Raw genomic sequence first — 23676 nt, 5'->3', positions numbered from 1 at the left:
AAAGAATGTAAGGTGCAATAACCTGAATTTGCTTAAAGTGTGAATTCTACAAAAATCATTATTTTGGAAGTAACTCTAGTTTCACGGATAAATTAGAAGATATCTAACGAAATTTACACATTGTTCTGGAATTCAGCCCTAGTCCTGGGGATTTCCAGTACGTTTGTCTTATTTCTCGTTGACCAATCACCTGCTTCTAAAAATTAGGAGTTGTAAGTTATTGATCAATTAAACGGGTGATTTGGGATTAATTAGGGAACTCTAGTCCTTCTTAACTGATGCATCTTCCAAATGTTCCAAATAATAAATTACATCACATTTTCTTTTTTTAACTGCTTATGGTTAAATGCTGCCAGAACTTTATATATTGTAGATTTAACAGTGACCTGTGAAATGTGTTGGATTGAGGCTCTCCAGCAGCAGGGTTGAGACCCTTATTTTAGACTGTTGGTCACTAATAAGGCCTCTGTTACCATGTTTAAAAACTGTTTTGTTTTATATATTTCAAGTTATGGAAAAGTTATGTGCAAAACACTGAATATTCATTAAGACGAATCAATTGCATCAATTTATGCATGATGAATTTTTAATTGTGTGCCCATGCTTGTGAAGCAGCCTCTGACTGTTCAACTCTGAGAGCAGAAATGCCCCCTCCCCACAATAAAATCAATACAAGCTCTCTGATGTTTACTACTGTCCGCCATTTCTGGAGGAGAAGTGTTCTTCACTGTTGAAGTGTTAGTACTGCAGGTGATGATTAACACTGAGCAAAGACTTTCTGGTCTTTACCAACTATAATCCTCGACCAAATATAATTTGCTGATAATATGGCATTTCCTGGTCCCTCTGTTTTGGTGAAGCCCTATAATTAGAGTGCACTACCCCTCCCTTTGTATGGTGACTAAAAGTAATTTATGTATCTAGTCGGTGTGTTGCAGACGATCTGTCTGTATGACCTCTTCCTGAAAGCATGACACTTCATATGCTGTTTTAATGAGGCAGTCTCTTAGCGTGAGTCAAGTGTTATTGTCAGTGAAATCACATTCCCGATGTAAAAATAGAGCCTCTGCTGTTGTTTGCTTGAAATAGCTTGCCTACTGCCACTACTGACCTGCACCTGCAGGGATAAATAAAACACATTTGTCAGCAGTTGCATTTCAAGAGTAAAGCTGTATCTCCGTAAGGCTTAGTAAATGGGCATAGCTGATGTCCACATTTCTTGTTGATTATTCAGAGAAACTGTGGGGAGTGATTCAGAGTTAAGCTAAACCATAGTGAGCTAAAGCTATAATGAGATCAAAACATACATGTGGGATAATGATTCATTACATAAAAATGCATTTATTTAATGGAGAGTCCTGTGGTGTTAAATATAGTTTAAGATGTAAATAAACACTTATATGTACATTGACTAAATTATAAAGCCAGTTTGTTTTCATTATGCTTTTGAACTCCTAAAGTACGCAGTATGAGAGAGTCTGAGCCTATTGCTTGAAGGGGAAATTCAAATGACAAATGTTAGTTTTTTTACAGGGCTTTTTACCAAAGTCCAATATGAACCGCATCTCAGACGTTACTGTACATAAACGTTGAGTGGACAACTATTTTAAGTAGTCTAATGGTCCAATCAGAACTATAAAATAAATGCTCTATTTTTAATAGGCATGGGATTTTATCAACTCAAAAACAATTCGGTGACAAGAAAGCCAAATAATCAGCAATAATCAAGTTCTTCTCATCGCCTGTCTCAGATGTGGCAACGCCAGGTTTTCTTCATTGGCTTTATTTTGAAATTGACCTTTTGTAGTTTTTTTTTTACTTTTGTTACATTATTTTTTATCGGGTTTTTTTATCTGAAGTCTTTCATTTCATCATTTCTACTGAGTTGATCGACTCACAAAACTAAATGCCTAGCATCTCTGCTCCCTAAAACCGCAAACAAAACTCAAGTAAACGTTGACAGATAAAGAAATGGCTAACAGGGTTGGGATTCTAGACCAGAAGATTTTAAAAAACATTTTTAAAAGGTGAATTCCTTCTATCCCAGAGTAAAGAAAGAGTAAAACTGACTTTCCAAGAGAAATGTTCACTCACTATACTATATAGTGACAGACATACAGTACCTCTAAACAACCCAAAATATGTTTTCTCAATCTTTAGGAAATGTTTCCATTTATTGTTGCGGGAAACATAGCTCGGAGAATCCATTTTCTTTCATAAGGGCGAAATCCTGGAGATGACACAGCGCACACCGCCAGGGCCTGGGGCGGGTAGGGAGGCAGGATCTGAGATCTGCGGCCAGCAAAGGGTTACGGGTCTCAAGACAAAACTGGATTTGTCACAGCAGTCACAGATGTCAAGGGGCGGGGGGGAGAGCCAGAGAGAGCTGCCAGTCTGAAGTGCCACTAAGTTTAGATCCTCTCCCCTGCTTCTCTCCCAGGCACTGTAGTCCTAGCTGCTGGGGACAAAGTAAGGGATCCCTCTTCTCTCACGCAGGTAAGCGCTCTGGCTCTTAGACCACATTTCTGGGGGGGGTTTCGTTATCCGGATTAAAACGAACACGGTATTTCAGTGTGGTGGATGTTGCTGTGCGAAGGGGTGTTCCAAATGGCACCCAGTACGTCCAGACCGCCGGGTCTCTCCTCTTGACTTGTCACTTGACATAAACCTGATGGGTGCCGGCAGCTGCGACAGGAGTTTAAAAATAGCCTCTGGTTCTTTTAAAGCGGGCAATTCCAGAAAGCCCCATGAGAGACTCATAAATGTAGGTGCATTTTCTTACTAGACAGCACACGTACAAGGAATCGGCCTGCGCTTTGGTATTTGGGAGAGCACGTGGAAGATTCACCTGAAATCCAGAGAACATTAGTACAAGATTATTCTCAGCTTTGCCTGGGAAACCTGATCTGTTTCTTCAGCCATCACAATGGGGAGCAGGAGTGTGAGACCTGAGAGACAGATTGGCCAAGCTTTTGACAACAAGTAATTTTTTACCAGCTTCTTTCTTAGTGCCTGCAGATTTTAAGTTTTATCAAGCTTACTTTATCACTGTCTGCACCGTGGCTTGTGGTTAAAAGTTAGAAGGATGTGCCCAATAGTCATGGGTTTCACTGAAAGGATGATATCTGCACGGTCTCAATACTCTGGAAGTGTGAATCAACTTGTAAGATGTGCCCTGTGCCTGTGTCATTGTCGTTTGTTGTGAAAACAGCAGTCCTGTTGCTCTCACAGCCGGTCTTCCACTTGTGTACTCTTCTGAAATGAGTAAATATTGTTTTTGACCACTGCCAGTCTTTAGGATTAGCGGTTTGCTATGGGGATCAACAACAAAAAAAGTTAATTTCGGAAGGTTTTGCACTCTGTCGACTTGGTTGTGAGTGGTAACAAAGTGCTTAGTTCTCCGGTCACGGGTTGAAGCCTGTGGGACACCACACCACTGGCTGGCCTCACTGCTGGCAGGAGGGGGGGTAGGGTGGGATAAGTCAGCCAGGTCTCTCAGGAGACCCTCACAAGCCGTGACGTTGGTGAGGGACATGCCTCTCTTCCCTTCTGTGCTGTACCTCAGGTACAGTGCTGTGTTTCCTGTGATACGTCGGGTGAGCCAAGGGAGTCTGTCTGTGCCTCCTCTTTGCCTCCTGTGTGCAGCTGCAGGGTTCATAGCTACATGCCGATACCCGAAAAGACCCATTTCTTAAAGCCTCAGCATACAGTACATCAGTATCAATAAAATCCCAGTATTGAAGAATTGTTTTTATATACAACTTTCATATATAATCTCAAAATTATTGCAATTATAACACTTTTGCCTGTACTTTCTGTGTAACCCAGTGGTTACTCGGAACACTGATAACCTCGCATCTGTAAAAAGTTGTTTGTGTTTAAAAACGCTTCCTGAGTTAGCAGTACCTCCTTGTGATTAGACTGCAGGTAGCTACCAATTAAGTTGTTGATAACAGAAAGGCGAGAAAGGAAAGAGTCGTCCAGCTGCTGGAAGACGGAGGTGTGTGGGAATGAGAGTTGTAGCTTCTGTTCCCTGGCTATAAAGAGAGAGCTCTGCCAGGGGCAATGGGCAGAGAAAGAAAGAGGAGAGAAAAACTTTTTCCTCCTCTCATGCTGCTGTGTGGTGCATTAACTCCAGCTGAAATAAAGGCCTGATGATCGCTTCACCTCTGTAGCCTGGACTCTGATTCTTTTCCTGGTTTCCTGAAGAGGGGTTGCCCTCACCTGTCCCCCCTACAGTGCATGCCTGAACCTACTTGGCCAGTTATCTGCAGCAATGAGTTAACCCGATGCTGCCTTTGCCTTTGTGGAGATTTGACTGCACACTCAAAACGTGTAGCACACAGTTTCCAACGAGCCATCAGCGCCATGCCTGTCTGCGGCCTTGGCGTTAAATCTCATTTGAGCGTTTTTCCTTGATGTCTGGATCTGGACACTGGAAGGCCGTCACAGGTTCCGTTGCCATGGCGTCCCGCGGTGACCCGGCTGGGGAGCAGGTGGTTCCTGAGGAGGAGGATGCCGTGAGTGTACGATCCGTACAGGCCCGGTACCTTCGCAGCCCCTCTCCCAGCAGGTAAGCAACTTCAAAGGACAAAGGTTTTTCAACTCTATCTTGCATAGACCTGACTAGTGTTTTTGCTCCAGGCTAAAAAAACACATGTTCCTTTAACCTGTGCACCATATCTAATTAATACTTTCTGGAATCTTTGAAGTGCTGTGATATTCTGTTTGTGTATTCACTACAAGCTGTAGTGAAAGCTGTAATTTTTAACTTGGAGGGAGGTTCATACACTATGTGGGTCTAATTTTCATGGGGAAAATGATTGAAGGATTTCAGTAGGATTATGAATCCCTAAAATCTACCTTACGTCAAGCAAGCCTCTTTACACTTCATGTTTCCTGTAAAAAAACTGTACATGTACTTTCACATATCTATTATTTAAAGTAATTTTAGATTTTAGCAGCATAGCACCAATTTAGCAGACAAACTGAAAATGAACAAAGATTTAATTAAAAAATGGAATTGTGTTTTCTTTCACTGAGATCTCCAAATTAATACCCTTTACTAGTGAAATTAGAAATTTCAGTCATTCTGACATTTGATTAATGTGATTAATGTGCAAGAACTTTTGGTGTTGAACAAACTCGAGCTTTAAAGGAAGCCTGTATATTTCTTTCAGGTCTGGTAACATTTTTCTTTTTGCATCTTGATATAGGTTCTCGATAATGTCTGATGCAGATACTGAAAGCATCTTCATGGAGCCAATTCACCTCTCACCTGCTGTAGCTGCAAAACAGATCATAAACGAAGGTAATCGATAGATAGCATGTGCAGTCCTACTTTAAAGATTTTGTGCTCGGTTTCGAGTTCTCTTTTCAAGAGGGATTAATATACCCTTGTATGGTCTGCCTGTTTTTGATGGAGCTCTCCCTCACACAGTAGATTGCAGGCAATGAATCTTTAAATTTGCTTCTTATTGTTTTGATTTGCATGAAATTTAAAACAAAATGCCATATCTGTAAAGGAGAACAGAAGTATTTAAACTAGTAGAGTTTGTGTTCCTTTCACTCCTGTAGTCCAACAGGTACTCGTGTAGACTTGCTGTTTCCTTCCTCTAGGTGATGGCTTTATTAGTATTTGTTGCCAAATTAATCGGAATCTAACTTCTGAGCTTCACACCATTAATCACTGCATTCTCTTCAAAACGACTTGAGTGCTCTGTAAATGTTTAAATTGTATTTGTGTAGCTGACAGGAGTCTGTTACCAGGGTGAGCACTTTTGACAGCATTCCTACATACTGCTTACAATAATATTGGTTTTCATTGCCTTGTGGACAACAGTAAAACATATTTATTCAAAAAAATTATGTGAGTATGTGACCACTTACTGCACTTACTGCAGCCTCATAGAAATTGTGTGTACAGCTGCAGAACCTAGTTATAAGCACAGTGTGTGCACTACAGGTCCCTGCTGTATTGGCACTGCCTTTCAGAACTTTAGACAATTAATCCATTTACAGAGCACTCTTGAAAGTGGTGTTGAACTGGATTTGTGCTACACGAAACAAAGATTTCCTGAGAAGCAAAATACAAACGACCATCTCAAAAACCTTTGTGCATAAGTAAATTGAGTGAGTAATAAGCAAGTTACTAAAGAAAAAGTATGACAAAGACAATGTGATACCAACACAAGGATGCGAACAATGGAGAGGTTAGTGTTCAACCTGTGTGTCAGGTACTGTTCTGTTACAGACACTGCATCTGTGACTTGGTGAATTTAGTGACTGTGTCCCACAGTGCTCTTCCATGGATCAGGATGGATAGATGGTTGCAGTGGTCGATCAGCGAGGTTAGGCTGTGCACAGTGGCTGTACAGCCCTGTACAGTGCATTACTATTCACAGGGCTACCGACAGGGTCCGACAGGGCTCCGCATCTGGTGAGCCCATAATTTCCAATCCCACCATTTTCTAAACGGAAATCAATGAACAACATGAACCTGAGCTGGTTCACAAAATTTAAAATACGCCTGAATGTTCTTTTACTTCCAAAAGAATCCAGTATTGTGTCGCAAAGTATTGTGCGTCACTTCTGTATTTCACCTTAAAGAGGAGGTTTTGTCGTTGTAACGAACTGGTCACTCCACTTCAGTCACTCGATGTATTAAATAAGTTCATATAAGCTACACGTGCTGTAGGTTAAATATATCTGTATCTTGGATTATGTTGGTAATGGAAAAATTTGCTTCGTTAGCCTCTTTCTCTTAGATTATCATGTTTCAGTACCATTTTTTCACATGTGAGAAATGAGCTGATCGTTGACATTGCGCTGCTAATTGCTCTGCAGCTTGGCCCAGTGTGAAGCCTCCCCCACCCTTCCGCCTGGCCTGAACCGGATGGCCGTGATTCTGCCCCTGACAGCGATTAAAAATGGCTCCGCGGTTTTCTCCCTTTAACCCTGGCAGAGCTGAAACCCAAGGAGCTTAAAGTGGAGCCGGAGGTGCCGGAGACGATGATGGAGTCCGCAGAGCAGCTGCTGGTGGAGGACCTCTATAACAGGGTGAAGGACATGATGGACGACAGCAGCCCGTTCGACACCCCCTGCGTCCTGGACATCCAGCGGGCACTCACCCAGGACAGGCTGGAGGCTCCCACCAACCCGGTGGACGAGGTCTGGCCAAACATCTTCATCGCTGAGAAGTGAGTTGCACGGGGCACTCCCAGATTGAAGGCTGTTGTTGTAAAGCAAAGTACCAGTACCTCAAATACCTCAGCTTTCCTTTGGAAAAACATGATCTCTTTTACCCTCCATTAAAATCCAACCATGGCAGAATCCCATCCCAAGAGCAGACAGATATAGGAGTTGATCCATATACAAAGAAACTGTCTCTGAATCTGGAGGTCTGTGCCTTTATGCTCCTATAAGGCTTACCAGAGGGAAAAAATCTAAAAAAATACTCTCGTAATACTCTGTAAGGAATGTACTGCAGTTGATAAGCTCTAAAAGACTACTGGACAGAAGTATTCAAAGAAAAAGACAAGTCTTTGCATTTTACCTTTTGTGAAAATTTGAAGTAGGAGCTCAGAAGAGGCCTGTTTTTGGTCTATAGGGCTGTGGCAGTGAACAAATCCAGACTGAAGAGGCTGGGCATAACCCACATCCTGAACGCAGCCCACGGCACTGGCGTGTACACTGGACCCGACTTCTACACGGGCATGAACATCCAGTACATGGGCATCGAGGTGGATGACTTCCCAGAAATGGACATCTCTCAGCATTTCAGGCCAGCCGCGGAATTCCTCGATGAGGCTCTGCTCACCCACAGAGGTAAGGCGAAGGGCTTCAGTACATAAGAACGTAAGTTCGGTTCGGTTTACCTGTCATATGCACAGGTGCAATGAAATGCTTATTTGCATGTGTGCTCAAATACAGAGACATTAATGAAACACCAGAACGTAAACAAGGAACAGCAGCAGCAACAACAATAAAGTTAAATAACATGCACCTTAAATACAAGCCGGACAAGCAGGGTGACAAGAGAAAAAAAGACACATCAGTGTGAGCCAGTGGTGGGGGTAGAGTTCAGTAATCTGACGGTCTGCGGGAAGAAACTGTCTCTGAATCTGGAGGTTTGTGCCTTTATGCTCCTATAATGCTTCCCAGAGGGAAGGGGGGAGAAAAGTGAGAAACTCGGATGACTGGTATCCTTAGCGATAGTCCCAGCCTTCCTGAGACAGCGAGTTGTGAAAATGTCCGCAATAGAGGGGAGCTGTATCCCAATGATGGACTGGGCTGACCTGACCACCCCCTGTAACTCCTTCCGTCAGACAACAGGCTGCTGCCGAACCACACTGAGATCCCACACGTGAGCACACTCTCAGTAGCGCACCTGTAGAAGGTGGTAAGAAGAGTTACTTACTAGATAAGAAATGTTACAAATGAGATGAAGTTATTCAGACCTAACCCATTGGGTACTTACTAGCTAAACACTCAGCCTTTTCTTGAAAGAAGCAAGGATATTGACCCTGACAACACGGCTGGGAAGCCTTTGCCTGCTCCATACTCCTGCAACCCTTTGTGTAAAAAATGCTTCCTGTTCTCTGGTTAAAATCCACTTCCATGTAGTTTCCACTTGTGACTTGTCGTTCGTGTTTTAGTGTTTGTACTGAAGAAGTCCACTGGGCTGATTATATCAGTGCCTTTGAACATTTTGAATTACTATTCAACTATTCAACATTGGAACATACAGTAAGATAATTATGCTTTTTACTTGCAATGAGTTATTTTTACTGACCATATGGATACTTGTACATATAAAGTATTCAATTATTACATATGTTCCCTTTATAGATTTCCAGATCTATACAATATCTCATGTGATCATATCATTTGTATTAAAATGTTTAGTGAATTATCAATCATTTTCCAAGTTCTGTGTTTATGTCAACTCATCTGTTTCCAATTGCTCTTTGATGAGCACATATCTTTTGAATGAAATCAGCTGGCAGTAGGAGACACTGAAACAATGTATCTGCCTTTTAAAAGATGAATCATTTTAACAATGTCCTCAGGAGTGCTTTTTAATAGACCTGCTGTTCAGTGTAATAAAGAACAGATATGTTAAAACATATTTGAAGCTCCCAAATGCACAATTTGAACAGCTCAAACTAAATGTATTGTGATATATAATATAATGTAAAGTGTAAGGTGTACATCTACATACATTCCTCCTTAGGAACAGATTGATCATTTCTTTGTGTATGTTTAGCAATTCACAGGTGCTTAGTCATAAATAAGTAATACACACTTTGTAGAAGACACTTAAAGCAATGTTTTAAGAAAGTCAGACAGTGGTATCTCAAAATACCCTTTCCCAGACTTAGTCCTTCTGTGAGCCTTCCATGGCTATAGAGGACTATAATGCTGAAACAAAGCTTTGAAAAAGACCTGTGCACCAGCGCCACACACTGACTTTGTTGGCCTTTGTTGGCGTTATTATATAGCATGACGTATTTCTGAAAGAGTGTACAATAATTTATTAGGTTACTAGCACTACACCTTTTCAAGCAAGTCCACAGTCTGCCAGCTTTTCGGAGAATGTGTTCCTTTAGAAGTGTACGTGTTTCCAAGCATCCTGATTGCAAAGCTCAGTGCGGTAGTTTTATGAGCTATAGGTCACATCACATCAGGTTAAATGTAAATTACAAAGCTGGCTACCCCACCTGCTGGTCTGTGTCGATCACTACATAACTACCTCCTGCTGCAGAACAACTGACCCAGTATAACCAGATGAGCTCAATTTTTTTTTTCTGTTTTTATCCCCATAGCTATGAATGGTATTTAAAGAGTCAGTGATTTACCACACCCTCATAGGTCTGAAACAAATTACTTTTGGTGTTTCTAGTTTTTCACTTTTACAGTGAGCTATAGGTGAGCATTAGCCTTACAAAAACCATTATGATCCTCAGAATGGACAACATTTTCCACCTCTGACATCTGGTTATATTGGGACACAGAATAATGCACCCTCACGATGTAGTTTATTAATGTAACTAGTTCCTAGCAAAATATAACATGCAATAATTGAAATTGAAAACAAGCTTTGGGCTTCATAATTTATGATCAGCATTGTTTATTACAACTATATTCCATGTTTATTTTAATATTTCATATGTGCCTTTTTAGAAATGTAGGCTGCGGTCATCTGGTTTTCCAGAAGGGCATCATGGACGTGATGTTGTAGTTTGATGCACAATATTCCCTCAAGTACATTCAGATATTGAGTTTAGGTTTCATCAGTGGAAGCAGACAGTATTTAAGGAAGTGCTTTCCAGAGAGCTGCTCCTCAGGTGGGTATGACGATAAATCAATCTGGGAAGGAGTGAGCTGAGAATTTTAGTGATGTGGACTATTTGGTGATAGACCTACTTCTTAAAGAATGTTTATGAAACATATCCCCCATGTGCTTTTTCACTGTTTTTGACTAGATATTAAAAATGTGAGGAATGGAAAGATCTTCTTATGGACCGAAAAACCTCAGATAGCACCTTAAGGCTTTAACCTTAAAACAAACAGAAGAAGTCTCTATGGATGCCTTGCAATACATTGCATTTTCTCTGAGTCACTCATTACAGGAAAATCAAGGCTTAAAAATAAGGTTGCATGGAGCAGAATCAAATACGTTAGTTAATTCATAGATAGGGAGGGATTGACTGGTATTAGTTTCTTAATTACCCCAGATTACTGAGGTTTAACTCCCTTCTTGAATCTCCAGTATTCTAATAATCATTATTGCATGTATTTAACCAGATAAGTCAACTGAGAACAGATTCTCACTTATAATGATGAGCTGGGGGTACCCATTTCTACATCAGGGCACTTAACCAAAGCCTGAGTAAAGTACCTTGCTCAAGGGCACAACAGCAGAGCCCAGACTTGGATATTAACCCTCAACCTTCTACATATGAGTTCAGAAAAGACCTAAACAGACCTCCAAAGTGCTTCTTGCTTAGGAGGCCAGTGCCTTACCCAATATAATGACTAGCAGTTGAACGTTTACATTAAACATCACATTACCTACTTGGTTTACAAACCTGCTTTGCAAAGTTTAAGAGAAAATAACTATTTTTGTTTAGATTAGGGTTATGTTACTAAGACTGTATTTCCTTTTCTCATTGATTCAACATTCTCAAATAATGTCTCATGTAGGTTTCCAGGAATTTTAAAATTGCATACAGTTGTATGAGACTATATTAAAGATAAGTGATTTATTTCATTTCGGTGCTGTAAATTTCACTGATGTCACCATACGTTGAACTATAAATTGTGAATTAATATACTATCAAATGATGTGTATCATTTAACAAGTAAATAGTGTGGATACAAACAGTCTACTATTTAACGTGTACATAATAAGCTGATCTTATCTGCCTACTGTATTGTGAACACTGCTTCCTGAAGCAATGAAATTTGGTATTCTTATAAACAGGACCACAGATGACATATTCCCAAGTACAACATCAGGGAACAATGAAACAAAATGAAATGAAATGAAAGCTACAAGCAGCTGTGGACCATCTCCTTCTATTCATGTAGGGGAGTGTGGACATGGACACACCTAGTGGCTGATATTTAATAAAAAAAGCTTTGTCCATCTGTCCTCATTTTCATAGCATGAATTTTACTGAAACAATCTGATTGAAGTGCCTCACTCAAGAGTGCAATTGGAGTGCCCCATCCAGGACTCAAATCCACAACTCTTTTGTCAGAGGTCTACCACTGTAACTGCTAGATCACACTGTTGGCCCAAAAGGTGGTCACATTTAACCCAAGCTATACTCGCTAGTGTGCACTCACAGTCTAATAATATATGTACCAAATTTAATTGGTCCTTGGTGCACATCTTTAATGGAAGTTGATCAGAAACATGTCTTAAATAAGTCTGATACATGTACAAACATCAGGGACACACATATACAAGCATCACAACCCCTATTTATTCCAAGAAACCCTGGGGAACTATAAATGCATTTAAAATAATTCACAAATTGTAGTTTGGCAGAAGTTAAAAGCCATAATTCAGCATGCAAGCAAATGTGCTGGAAGCATGGAAATGTATTTAATGAAGTAAGCTAACACCGCTGTCATTGTACTCTTGGCAGGTAAAGTCCTTGTGGACTCGATGATGGGGGTGAGCCGTTCGGCAGTGCTTGTAGCCGCCTACTTGATGATCTTCCACCACATGACCATCATGGAAGCCCTGATGACACTGAGGAAGAAGCGCCCCATCTACCCAAACGAGAGCTTCCTGAGGCAGCTCAGGGAGCTGAACGAGACCCTGCTTGAAGAAAGGGGGGGGTGTGAGGATGATGACAGTGACACTCTGAGTCAGAGCTCAGTCATTCAGGCTAAGACACATTCTGTCATGGTGGAGGAAGAGGAATCAGGAAGCATCATGGGAGCAAAAGCCCATTCTATCTTCGTGGAGGAAGAGGACAAGATGAGCACTATGAGCAGCGTCTTGACTGCAGCAGCCAAGTCCAGCGTGGTTTCCAAAAGACCCACCCTCATTGATGAGGATGAGGAGGATAGGCTGTATGAGGAATGGAGGAAGAAACAAGGACTGCCACCCAGTGAAAAGCCAAACCCCAAAGAAGTCAAGATACCTAGGCTGCCCGAGGGAGAAGAAGATGAAGATGTGGACGGCATGATCAGGGAGTGGCAACGGAGAAATGAACAGTACCAGTCGGAGGACTGGTGGCGGGCGCAGCTCATGAGCGAAGACGAGCAGTCTCTCCTGGGCGGCAGCTCCTTCTCTGCAAATGGCTGTGATGACTTGGAAAGTGTCAACAGCGTGGACATCCGGGCCCTAAAAGAGCGCTTGGCAGCCAGTGGGGCTGGCAGGTTCCGCAGAGATTCGGTCTCCACTGAAGACAGCGCAGCAGACATTTGGACGAAAAGGCTGAGGGAGATCGAAGAGGAGGCCGCGGCAAGATACGGCGACAAAGGCCAAGGCGCCACTGAAAACGGATCTAGGGAGAAAGAGATTGACGAAGAGAGCCTGTTCTCTGAGACCAGTTCTTTGTACAACTTCTGCAAGAAAAACAAAGAGAAGCTCACCCCTCTGGAAAGGTGGAGGATCAAAAGGATCCAGTTTGGGTGGAACAAGAAGGACGCGGAAGCTGAGAAAGCCGAAGGCGGCAGCGTGCACGGGGAAGAGGAAGAAATGAAAGTCGCTTCGGGCGAAGTCAACCTGACAGCCTACCAGAACTGGAAACTGAAACATCAGAAGAAACTGGGCACTGAAAACAAAGACGAAATTGTAGAACTCAGCAAAGGAGAGGACACTGCTTCAATCAAAAAGAAGCAGAGACGTGCTGAGATATTGGAACGCTCCAGGCAGACCCTAGAGGAGAGCCAGTCCATGTGTGGGTGGGACACAGAGAGCTCCATGAGCGGAGGCATCCCACTTTCTGCAATTTGGCCCACCATGTCTGCAAGGAGCGTCAGTGATGACACCACTTCGATGCTGAGCATGCAGAGCAACCGTTCATCCTTTTCTCAATCAAGGAACCTGCAAGGCCTTCCACCAGCCCCCATCACTCCCCTGCCAAATATTCAGGTAGGCAATGATGATGCCATCTCCTTGGCAAGCATCCAGAACTGGATTGCCAACGTTGTAACTGAGACTATAATCCAGAAGCAAAACGAGTTATTGATGCAGGGAGGCCTCCCTGCGAGTCGTAGTCCATCTGTGATGAGCGCAGGCGCAAGACCTGGTGCTGCGGGCAAATACATGGATGATGACAAAGTGTCACTTCTGAGCATGCAGAGCGGGGTATCTTACGCAAGTTCCTCATCACGACAGAGGGAGCTGCCGAGTACCGACAGCCACTCAGTTTTGTCATGCAGCAGTTTGTCCAACATTAAATCTGAAGGATATGGCTCCAAAGACAAAATTACACGCACCAGCAAACCTCTCTACAGCCTATTTGCAGATGATGTCGACCTCAAGAAGTTGGACACAAAAGACAAGGAAATGAAATCTGAAATGAGAGGCAAAATGTCTGTGTATGAGAAAGAGAAAATAGCCTCTGACAACAAGCGTAGCACCTTGTTCAGGAGAAAAAAGGCAAAAGATGACAAGGAGGATGAGGATGACACCATGAGAACATCTGGAAATTATTCGTACACAAAGTTTGACAGATCAGACAGATCTGATACTGTACCGAATATTACTGGGCAGCTTTCTAGATCAGTCACAGAAAGTCCAGACAAAACAAGCAGCATCGACAAGTGGCTCAATGACATCAAAACTCCCTCCAGGTACCAGCAGAAGTCTTATGGTGGAGAAAGCTCCGAAGCTAAATTCTCCAGGTCATCATACACCAAAGAAGACAACATTGAGGCATCAGATTCGAAGTCCTCCAGAGGCTGGAAGGAATTCTCTGATAGGTCCTTAAGCAGCCTGGATGAGGTGTACAAAAGCCCATCCAAGTTCTCTCCTAAAGAACCTTCAACAGCATCAGACCTACACTCCTCTGACAGGTTTGGAGTGCATAGCTACGATGATCACAGAAGAAACAGTACAGAGTTATATGATTTTAGGAGATCACCATCAACAGAGGAGGCTACCTCTAACCTTGCAACCCAAAAACACAGATCGCAGGTAACATATTCTTCTGAAGATGATGACTCTGAAGATAACAGTGGATTAGAATATGGAGCTAAAAGAAGATTCACCCAAAGTTTTTCAAAGTCAGAAGAGAATAACAGAGAAACGAAGAGAAGTGACAGTGATGATGAGGAAGAGGCTCCTTTAAATACTTGGTCTAGAATAAAATCAAAGCCCAAAGAAGATGAGGAGTTAGATGACGATGAAGTCATCACTGCTTGGAGACGTCAACAGGAGTCAAAATCAAGGACTCAAAGAAGAAGAGAAATATAAACCGTCACATTCATTTTGAAAGCATGTGTACATATTCCAATTCAGAATATGATCTTCCATAACATTCGATAATAATACATACCAACAGGTATTATATTTGATTAAATTACAATTATTCTTTAAAAATAATAATAAATCATATTACCTGCAAGAATATACATTCACCTCTTTTACTTATGCTTTCCTTTTAAGGGTTGAAGTAATAAAAACAGAAAGACTATTCATTAAATAATCTTTTGCCGCAAGGATGTACAACATGAATACCTTGTCATTTTGTAATGTACAGTTATACCTTAGTCCAACCCAACTTCATTTTAAAATGTAGCTGAAAGTATACTTACAGTCACTGCTTTGATTTGGTTCAAACACTGAATAGAAGTTTGATTTCTTTATTATGAAAATGTCTGTAATTGATCATTTCCCCCCATAACTGTCAGTTCTGCTATGTCTTCCAAAACATTTGACATTAGAAATTGTACAACGAATGAATCTGGAAAGATTCAAGCCATATACACTGTGTGTTGAGATTTCTGGGATATACACTGTACTGTTGTTGTATTTTCATACCATGTATCATTAAATGTATAAGTTAAAAAAAGACACATTTCGGTACCAGTTGTAGAAACTAAAAAATGTGCTAAAGTACTTGAACAAGTGACCAGTGAACCGCAAGTGAAGGTCCTGTTCTAATGCTGGCTGCCTGGAGTCCATTTCACAAGGTCTAATTATTATTAATCATGTTCACAGAAGATGGAGTGTAAAATTCCATTTGAACACACAGGGGAGGGGAGGTGCTTGAGGTGACAGCTGTCTGCAGGGGAATATGAACTGGTAAATTGAAACTCTAGAAAACCATTTTCAGTATTCTAGAAAATTCTCAAAGAACCTCAAGAGCTATAACATACACAGCTGAGACGAGAGCTGAATGCTGTTTCTTTACTGTTGCCATGAGTTAAGTGAGCCGATACTGACATACTAAAATTAACCTTACACAGTCTTTGATTGTTTCATGATATCTGCTTGATTTGTGTAAGGTGTGTGGCATTTAGTTAAAAGTACATACTGTAATAATCCATTATATTCCCCTATATGAACTCTGCTACAGCACAGGATGCTGTCATTACCTCTTCAGCATTGGAAGACCCAGCAGAAGACACTCAGCGTGTGTCTAGCCTCTGGTACAGCTCTCTTTATCTTGGGACTAAAAAAATAAGAGCTTAAACTACATTTCCAAGTTCAACTATCTTTCTTCCCAAAAAAAGGAGGAGAATTACTTATCGTAACTTTGCACTCTGAAATCACCCACTCAGTTATAACTATTAAGTACTGTTACAGCTGTCGTTAGAATATGTAAATACTGAAGAGTACATCATACATCATAAATGTTCATAACTGAAAATAAAAAATAAGCTTTCATAGTTCTTGGCAGTGTGCGATAGACTGTGCGGTCCTTATGATAACACAAACCACAGTACTGAGTAAATATGGCAAAGATTTCCGTATCAATCACCTTCTAGAAGACACTTTTTATTCTTTTATTTATTCTTGAATGATTTTCAGGTAAAGTATACAACATTTAGTGAAGCTTTTCTGTGCTGTCATTTAGCACGGCTGCCCATAACAGACCCCCCAGCCTACGAATGCTCATATTTCCTCTACAAACACAGAATGAACCAAAGCCAGATTCTAGTTCTTACGAAACGTATTCTTCCTAAACAGAAGTGAACAAAGCATCCTCACACTTGTCTAGCTTGTCTTATCTGATGCACCTTACCTTTAAAATGTTGCTTTTTGTTTCATTGTGTGCCCTTTAATTAATCTGTTCGATCTGTTAAAGATGTAATTCATTACATATCGATACCTCTTCTGAAACCCAGCAATCACAATGTTATTTGGTCCCAGATAAAACAATGTTTTCTTTTCCACTCTGAGTCCAGATTAAATAACATTCCTTCCCATGTGTTCTCATACCTGTGCCCTTCCCTGTATAGTTTATTTCTCGTGGGTGCTCTGTAAACGCATTCCTCAAATTGAAAACAACTGAGCTCTTTCCTCGGACCCAGAGATGTCTAATAGTCTAGCATTTTTAAAAAAGAGTTAATTGCCAAGTGCCTGCTTTATAGAATTCTTCAGTAAAACCCCTTAGCAATGGGGTGGGAGAAAGACATTTCCACTATACAAGAAGATGTGGAAATGTGAAAAAGACAGATCATCACAATTTTAAGTGTTGTCTATGTCTTCATCCCTGATGAGGAGAACACACACACACACAATCTAGCAAAATGCTTGTATCACAAAACCTGCACTGAAAGCAAGTCATTTAAAATGAGTGTTTCTCAGTGATGACCAATACCAACATCCTTGAGATCTGTTGGCTGAGCATTGTGTCCTATTTAGTCCGAAACACATGGCTAAATTAGAGTTTTCCTACAAGCCTTCCCAAAATGATATGCAGAGAGCCAGTGTATAATTACATTCACATGTATTTGAATATAAATTGTCTAGTGCAACATTAAGTTTATCACAATATGTATTTAAAAGAAAATGATTATGCAGAGCAATTAACCTGTTCATCTGCAATTAACCTTCACAATGAGAGGATTTCACAGCAATTTAAAGCAAGTAGTCATTTGCTGATAAAGGTAAGACAGACCAACTGAAAACAAGAGATAGGATGGTAATATTTGAAGGTTATAGGTTTCACTACTTAGCACGGTGTTGTCAAACTTTATTTTCTCCACCGGGTTTCTTAGTACTAAAGCTTTTGAGCCACTTTGTTGCTGTTTGAAAACTGAAACCATGATAATGCCTGTCTAAGAATAACCTAGACAGTCGTACTAGAAAATGCTTATTTTAATTGTCAAGGCAATTAATTATTGAATGTGGGAATAATTTGTTTTTTTATCTATCACAACTGTAGACAAATGCTTGCCAAATAAAATCATTTTAGCAACTATTGGTGTAAACGAATCTCTATAAAACAAATTGAGATGATGAAAAGCAATATATAAATAAAGCTTACATCATTAAAATGTAAGAATATAGTGGAAAATAATAGTGTACTTCATGATTGCATTGTCATGCTACACATACGTTATTATCATATGGATAAATATAACATACTAAACAGTATGGAATAAAAAAAGTCAAAACAATAAAAACACTTGAAGTTCCCTTTTGTATACATTTTAGACTGAAATATGTTTTAAAAAATATGAAAAAACTGAGTTAATAAATAATTGAAATTTAATAAGAATTTTATTAATACAAACCTGATAAATTACAAAAATACGTCATTGTCTTTCTCTTGATCACAATAACTTACAGATGTTTTTTAGAAACATATTTTATTGCGGGTGAGGTGTTATTTTTAACAAGCAGGGGAACCACCTCAGCTGATGTTATTTAAAAATTATTCAAATATAATAATCTGGTCGGTCTTTATTGTAAGAAATGAAAACACTTGTAATAACATGAGCACATTGTCAAGAGAGCATATTCTTGGGGTTGTGGAAGAGGCTTTGTGACAAAAGTTAAACAACTTCTCTGACCAATTTCTAAAAAAACAGGAAAATCAAGTAACAAGAGCTCCCTGGTAACCAGTAACAAGTCTGGATTTGTAAGGAACCTCACAGTTAATGCCGTGTAACCACAGAGACAAACTGAAATGCCCTCCCTCACTCTGAAACCGAAGCCATGAGTGCAAGTTTTATTTTTTTTATATTGAAGTCCGTTTAAGAACACTATCTAGATATGGACATAGTCACGTTTACAAAGTCAAAATGATCTCTGCCTCTCAGTCTTAGGATTCTTTTTTTGTTTGTTTGTTTTACCTGCGCAATCATGGCAGACTTTCAAATTTACCGAGTTCAAATTATTCAAAAATGATCAGACGGGGTTTTTACTAGGGGCCAATGTTCTGAGGCACTTGACTGATTCAAGCCTATTAAATCACGTCTGAGGTTACCGCAAAGGTAATGCCACAGCCTAGTTCCCTCCAAACACTGATATTTAATATGCCTATATTATTAATATACAGTAATATGGCCTTCAGGAAATTCCCCCAACACATCAAATGGATGGGAATAAAACATTTCTAGACATGTTTATCTCAAAACGGATATCCTCTCGAAAGTGGATAAAACTCATTTAAAACTTCCATCCACAAGGCTTAAGAATATATACACGATTTTTTAAAAATAAAAATAATTATATCGGCATGTACGACACACAAGAACGGCACACAAAGTACCATCTAAATTCCAATGCTTCGCTTTTATCTTTATTACACTCCCGTACGATTAAACTTATAAAGGCGTTGGGGTTTAAATAAAAAGCATGTATAAAGGACGCTCTTTGTTAATTTCCAAAAAAGTGACAACAAGGGGAAGAGAAAAAAAAACGATTCGCCTGATGTATACGTCCCATACTCGCTTGAATTAGAAGTATATTTTAACAAAAAAATGCGCTTCAGCACTACATAGAACCCCACTACCGCCCGACACATCGAAATAGGCGGACTGTATGAGTTTCAGGTGATTAAGAACATTTTTTGTTTTTACAAAATAGGAGTATTAACGACGCCGACATTCACCGAGAGAAAACCACTCTCCCAACGTCAAAAATCTGATTTGAACTTCGCTTTCGGCTCGCCCTCACTCACGAGCTCAGTCACGTTGCTCTCGGGCACGCGCTCCCAGTTCCGGAGACGGTTCGTTAGGCGCGCCCACGAGCACTTTGTTACGAGGACGCGCACCACCCCCTCTCTCTTCGACTGTTTCCGGATAATATATGACCCGACGTTTATTTAAATACATTTAATTAATCGGGCATAAATTACAAAATTATACAAAACTTCGGGTGCCGGGGGGGGGGGGACAGCAATCGAGCGTCCGGCCATATATCACGGATAAAATTCGCGGATAAGTTAGGAAAGTAGTCATTTAACGTTTGATATCTTGTGGGTCGGTTTTTTTTTTTTGTTTGAAGTTCGTCAGTTTTCGCCAGCTGTTTCCGAAAGGAAGCCGAAGCCGCTCGGTCGTCGGAGCCCACTCCCCCCTCCCACCACCACCCGCGATTAAAAAACCACATTTCGATTTCGCCGGATAATTTTGCCGACGGGGCGCGAAATGGTACCTGTGCGAGGAGGCGGCCGGCTTTTAATTGTGGTAAATTAAAAATTAGCCCGCCGAGACGTGTAATGCAAATCGCGGCGTGAGCGCGGGGTGTGTAGCTCTGTGTCTCGGGGTTGGGATTTCGGGTTAAATATTCAAAATGGCGGACGGAGGAGCAGCGAGTCAAGATGAGAGTTCAGGACCAGGTAATCATTACTGCATTTTACATATTCATATTCATATTCAAACACTCTTTCTCTCAACCCCATCAGGAGGGTGGTGGTGGAGTGTGTGTGTGCGTGTTGGTGGGGGGGGAGGACGAAAACAAAAAACTTAGCATAATGTATTAGTAATCAGCATCATTATAATTAATACATAGATATTTCGCGGACTGTGCAAGGGATGGCAAATTTATATTATGAGAAAATCCATTCCCCCCCGTTCCTTTGTGTGTGATTAGAGAGCACTGTGCACTTTACATATTCATACTCTCGCGGAGTGACCGCGATTTTAGCATATTTTATTAGTAATCAGCATCTCGGCGGTGTAATTCGAAAAGAAAATGAGAGGGGTTGTTAAAACGCTGATAAATAGCCGAGCGCCGCTTGCTTTGTGTTTTGTGTTGCGGCGTGCGCTCATTAAGTTACACAGTTTACATATGCATACGCTTTTGCCGGGCGAGTACACAGCTACGCATACTTTGTCGCCGTGGTTTTTTTTAAAAAAAAAACAACAGTGCAATTGCCCAGAAAATCGTGCCTTTTTTGTGTCCCTTCTGTCATTATTATGATTGCGACGAAGGGAGCGCAGTCTCTCTCTCTCTCTTTTTTTTAAATGTAGTTTCTCTTCCAGCAGCCCTTTGTGCGGTTTACTTGCAAGCGGCACGGCTTACATATTCATGTGTCTGAGCGTGTTTTTAATGATCCGCGATCCGGTGTTGTGACAGTGTTTTCGGGAACATGTGTTTTTTTTTTTGGGGGGGTTACAAAAAAAACCCCTACAACAACCACCCCAAGAACCAAATAGCGGTTAACGAGGTGTGGGGCAGGACGGGGGGGGGGAAATGGAAGGGAGTTGTTGTGCCGGCTGGTGCCTTTCTGATGGTGATCGCCGCGGGTCGTGTGAGCTGGGGCAGCGGGCTCTCCAGTGCCTGCCGGGCTGCCGCTGCAGCGCTCTCGTCCCCGCAAGAAAGTGCGGCTCTGGTGGGGTGGGGTGGGGTGGAGGAGGGGGACCGGAGGTGCAATTACAGTCATGCTTAAACAAGAGGGTCCCAGCCACACGGCGACCGTGTTATGCCGCTCCCCGCGGCGCTGGTGTAATTTATTGCCGGTGTCCCCAGACCCCGCCGGTCGGGAGTGTGTTGCACCTGGCTAGGAGGGGAAGGGGGTGGGGGTGGACGTTTCTGTCGAGATGTTGCATGTCCTAACGTAATAGGGTTATTCGGAAACTTCCCCATCTCCTGTCCTGAAGTTGTTGTTTGGTTGTTGTTTTTGTTGTTTGTGTGTGTGTGTGCATAGTTGTTGCCATGGCGGCTCTTGGTGGTCGAGTCAAAGCCATCCCCAGCGGCGTCAAGTGCTTGGGGAGAGGGGGAGAGGGGGGGGGGGAAGTGGCCAGCGCACCCTCCTGTGTTTGCAGGCCGGCGCTGGGGACTGGTTTTTGTAAGCCCCGGGGGAGGCTCGCAACCAAAGTTGGGGATTGCTAGCGTCTCAAAACCGCCTCCCCACCCGCAGCGATGTGGACTTTCTGTCGTGTCTACCCTCCGACAGACAGCACAAATCACGGGGGGGGGTCAGTGTCAGCATCTGTCTCGGTGTGGACATTACCTGCCAGTAAGGAATTCCAAACTGGTGTTTGCACTGAGTCCCCCCCCCCAAAAAAAATGCCTGGCATTTCACTCTTTTTAGGTTTTTGCCCAAGTCAAACACCCTCGTATCCCCCATTTCACGGCGCAACTGCTGCTGCTGGGAGGTTCGTGTGATTAAAGAGGTGAGGGGAGCGCTGCGGTGTCTGTGCTGTATCCCGTCGTGAGCCACTTCCACTCATTTTGTCTTAATTGTCCAAATCAGATGAGAAACCGTATTGTGCCCACCGTAAAAAGCGAATTCTGACTTTCAAACGATGAGGGTGACCAGAAATGCGTGTATTTTCAGAATAGTGAAAACACGAGAACTTTATGTTGTTGTTGTTGCTTTTTTTAATTTAGTGCTCTTCTTGGGAATATATGGAAACAAACACAAAGCCGATTATTTTCTTTGATCCCCTGTTCTTCCCGCTGGAAGCCGTGTCGTTACAGTTGTATACAGTAGTTTGTGTGGGTGGCGTTTGTTTACGATGCCTGAATATATTAAAGCCTCTCATTAGAATGTGTAATTTGGGGAGGTTTCATTTATTTAAAATGGCTGCATGGATCCCCGCCTCTCATGTTTAGTAATTTCAGTCTTTAAGCAACCACTAGTCTGTTTATATTTTATATAACCATGTGCGTTTGTGGTTCAGAAGATTCTTTTCTGGACGAATGAGGCCTAGAGTACAGGCTCGGGCTACGAGCTCGCACGCAAGGCCCCGGCTTTAGGGGGAAAAAAAACAGGCCTCGATGTTGTTCTGTGTTTTTTTTTGTTTGTTTATTTCTTCGGGCTTTTTGTTATCCGCCATGGCTCGTTTAGGGTTTTTCTCGTGTTTTGTCTTTTATTCATCGCCCGGTCTACGGTTGTGGTTGACAATACCACAGTATTACCAAAAATAATAATTTTCGTTTTCATGTTTTGGTTGAAGTATAAGATCATTTGTCCGGATGAAATGTATTGCAAGGAATGATATGAAATATTCATGTGTTTTAATGAGTAGGTACTTTGGACTGTATGTCTCTGTATTTACTCTTTGCCTTGTGAATTTTATTTCAGATATACAGACTCATGGTCGATCTTTAGAAGCGAATTTTGCCTTCTGTTCACGCATCCCTGTTTATTTCCTTTGTCCGCATAATTCATTATTTTATTTTCTAAAATTATTCTCCCTGTACATATCTCCTTGCTGCCACGCGGTAGTTCATATACATCTATATATACAAAGGGTACATGTTTCATAGTAGGTATGCATGTATTTATGAAAATAATTTACCGAAATATTTTTCCTTTTTCAAATAAGAACTGTAGACATCGCGGTTTATAATAAGGTATTCCTCGCTTGCTTTAAACATGCCTATTTATGATATTTAATAGGTAACGTCTTATGAAATGGTACAGAATTTATATTAAACTTTTAAAACAATGACTTCAAAATGTACTCTGCCTTTAGGAACATCTTCATGAATCCTTTCCCTACTTAGAAAGTAGAGTGTAGATAACCAGAAGTTATCATTTAAATTTTTCATTTAGAATTTTATTCCATCTTATTAATTATACATTTAAGAAAAATGCCTGCATATCAGATATTTTTGACTTGATAAATGTTCATAATCTCTAATAGTAGGGGCCTTTTGCATAAATATTCAGATCCATGGAGAGTTGTTTTCAGAATATTGTATATGAATGCAGTGGTGATAATGGAATTGACCCCCATTTCTCTGCTTTTCAACAAAGCGTTGAAAGGAATTCACTAGAAGTATAACTTATCCTG

General features: G+C 41.3%; 2 protein-coding genes across 5 annotated transcripts in view; both read left to right on the top strand.

The window, feature by feature from the left end:
- Positions 1–2363: 2363 nt before the first annotated feature.
- On the top strand, positions 2364–17901 carry styxl2 (serine/threonine/tyrosine interacting like 2). Its single transcript, XM_088914104.1, has 6 exons — positions 2364–2496; positions 4443–4573; positions 5217–5311; positions 6965–7199; positions 7610–7827; positions 12162–17901. The coding sequence occupies exons 2-6, from the start codon at positions 4464–4466 to the stop codon at positions 14945–14947; spliced, it is 3444 nt and encodes a 1147-aa protein (XP_088770230.1). The 5' UTR covers positions 2364–2496; positions 4443–4463; the 3' UTR covers positions 14948–17901.
- Positions 17902–19990: 2089 nt separating this feature from the next.
- Positions 19991–23676, top strand: part of pou2f1a (POU class 2 homeobox 1a) — a 47653-nt gene continuing 43967 nt past the window's right edge. For 2 of the 4 annotated variants that reach the window (XM_088913470.1, XM_088913468.1), the window contains exon 1: positions 19991–20267. In XM_088913470.1, coding sequence (XP_088769596.1) covers positions 20222–20267 — 46 coding nt within the window. In that variant the 5' untranslated portion in view covers positions 19991–20221. The remainder of the gene's footprint in view (positions 20268–23676) is intronic. The other 2 variants (XM_088913467.1, XM_088913466.1) reach the window with 1 other exon arrangement.

Source organism: Atractosteus spatula, chromosome 4 (genome assembly GCF_055471065.1).
Source record: "Atractosteus spatula isolate fAtrSpa1 chromosome 4, fAtrSpa1.hap1, whole genome shotgun sequence".
Classification (NCBI taxonomy): domain Eukaryota; kingdom Metazoa; phylum Chordata; class Actinopteri; order Semionotiformes; family Lepisosteidae; genus Atractosteus; species Atractosteus spatula.
This window is presented reverse-complemented; position numbering and strand designations above follow the sequence as displayed.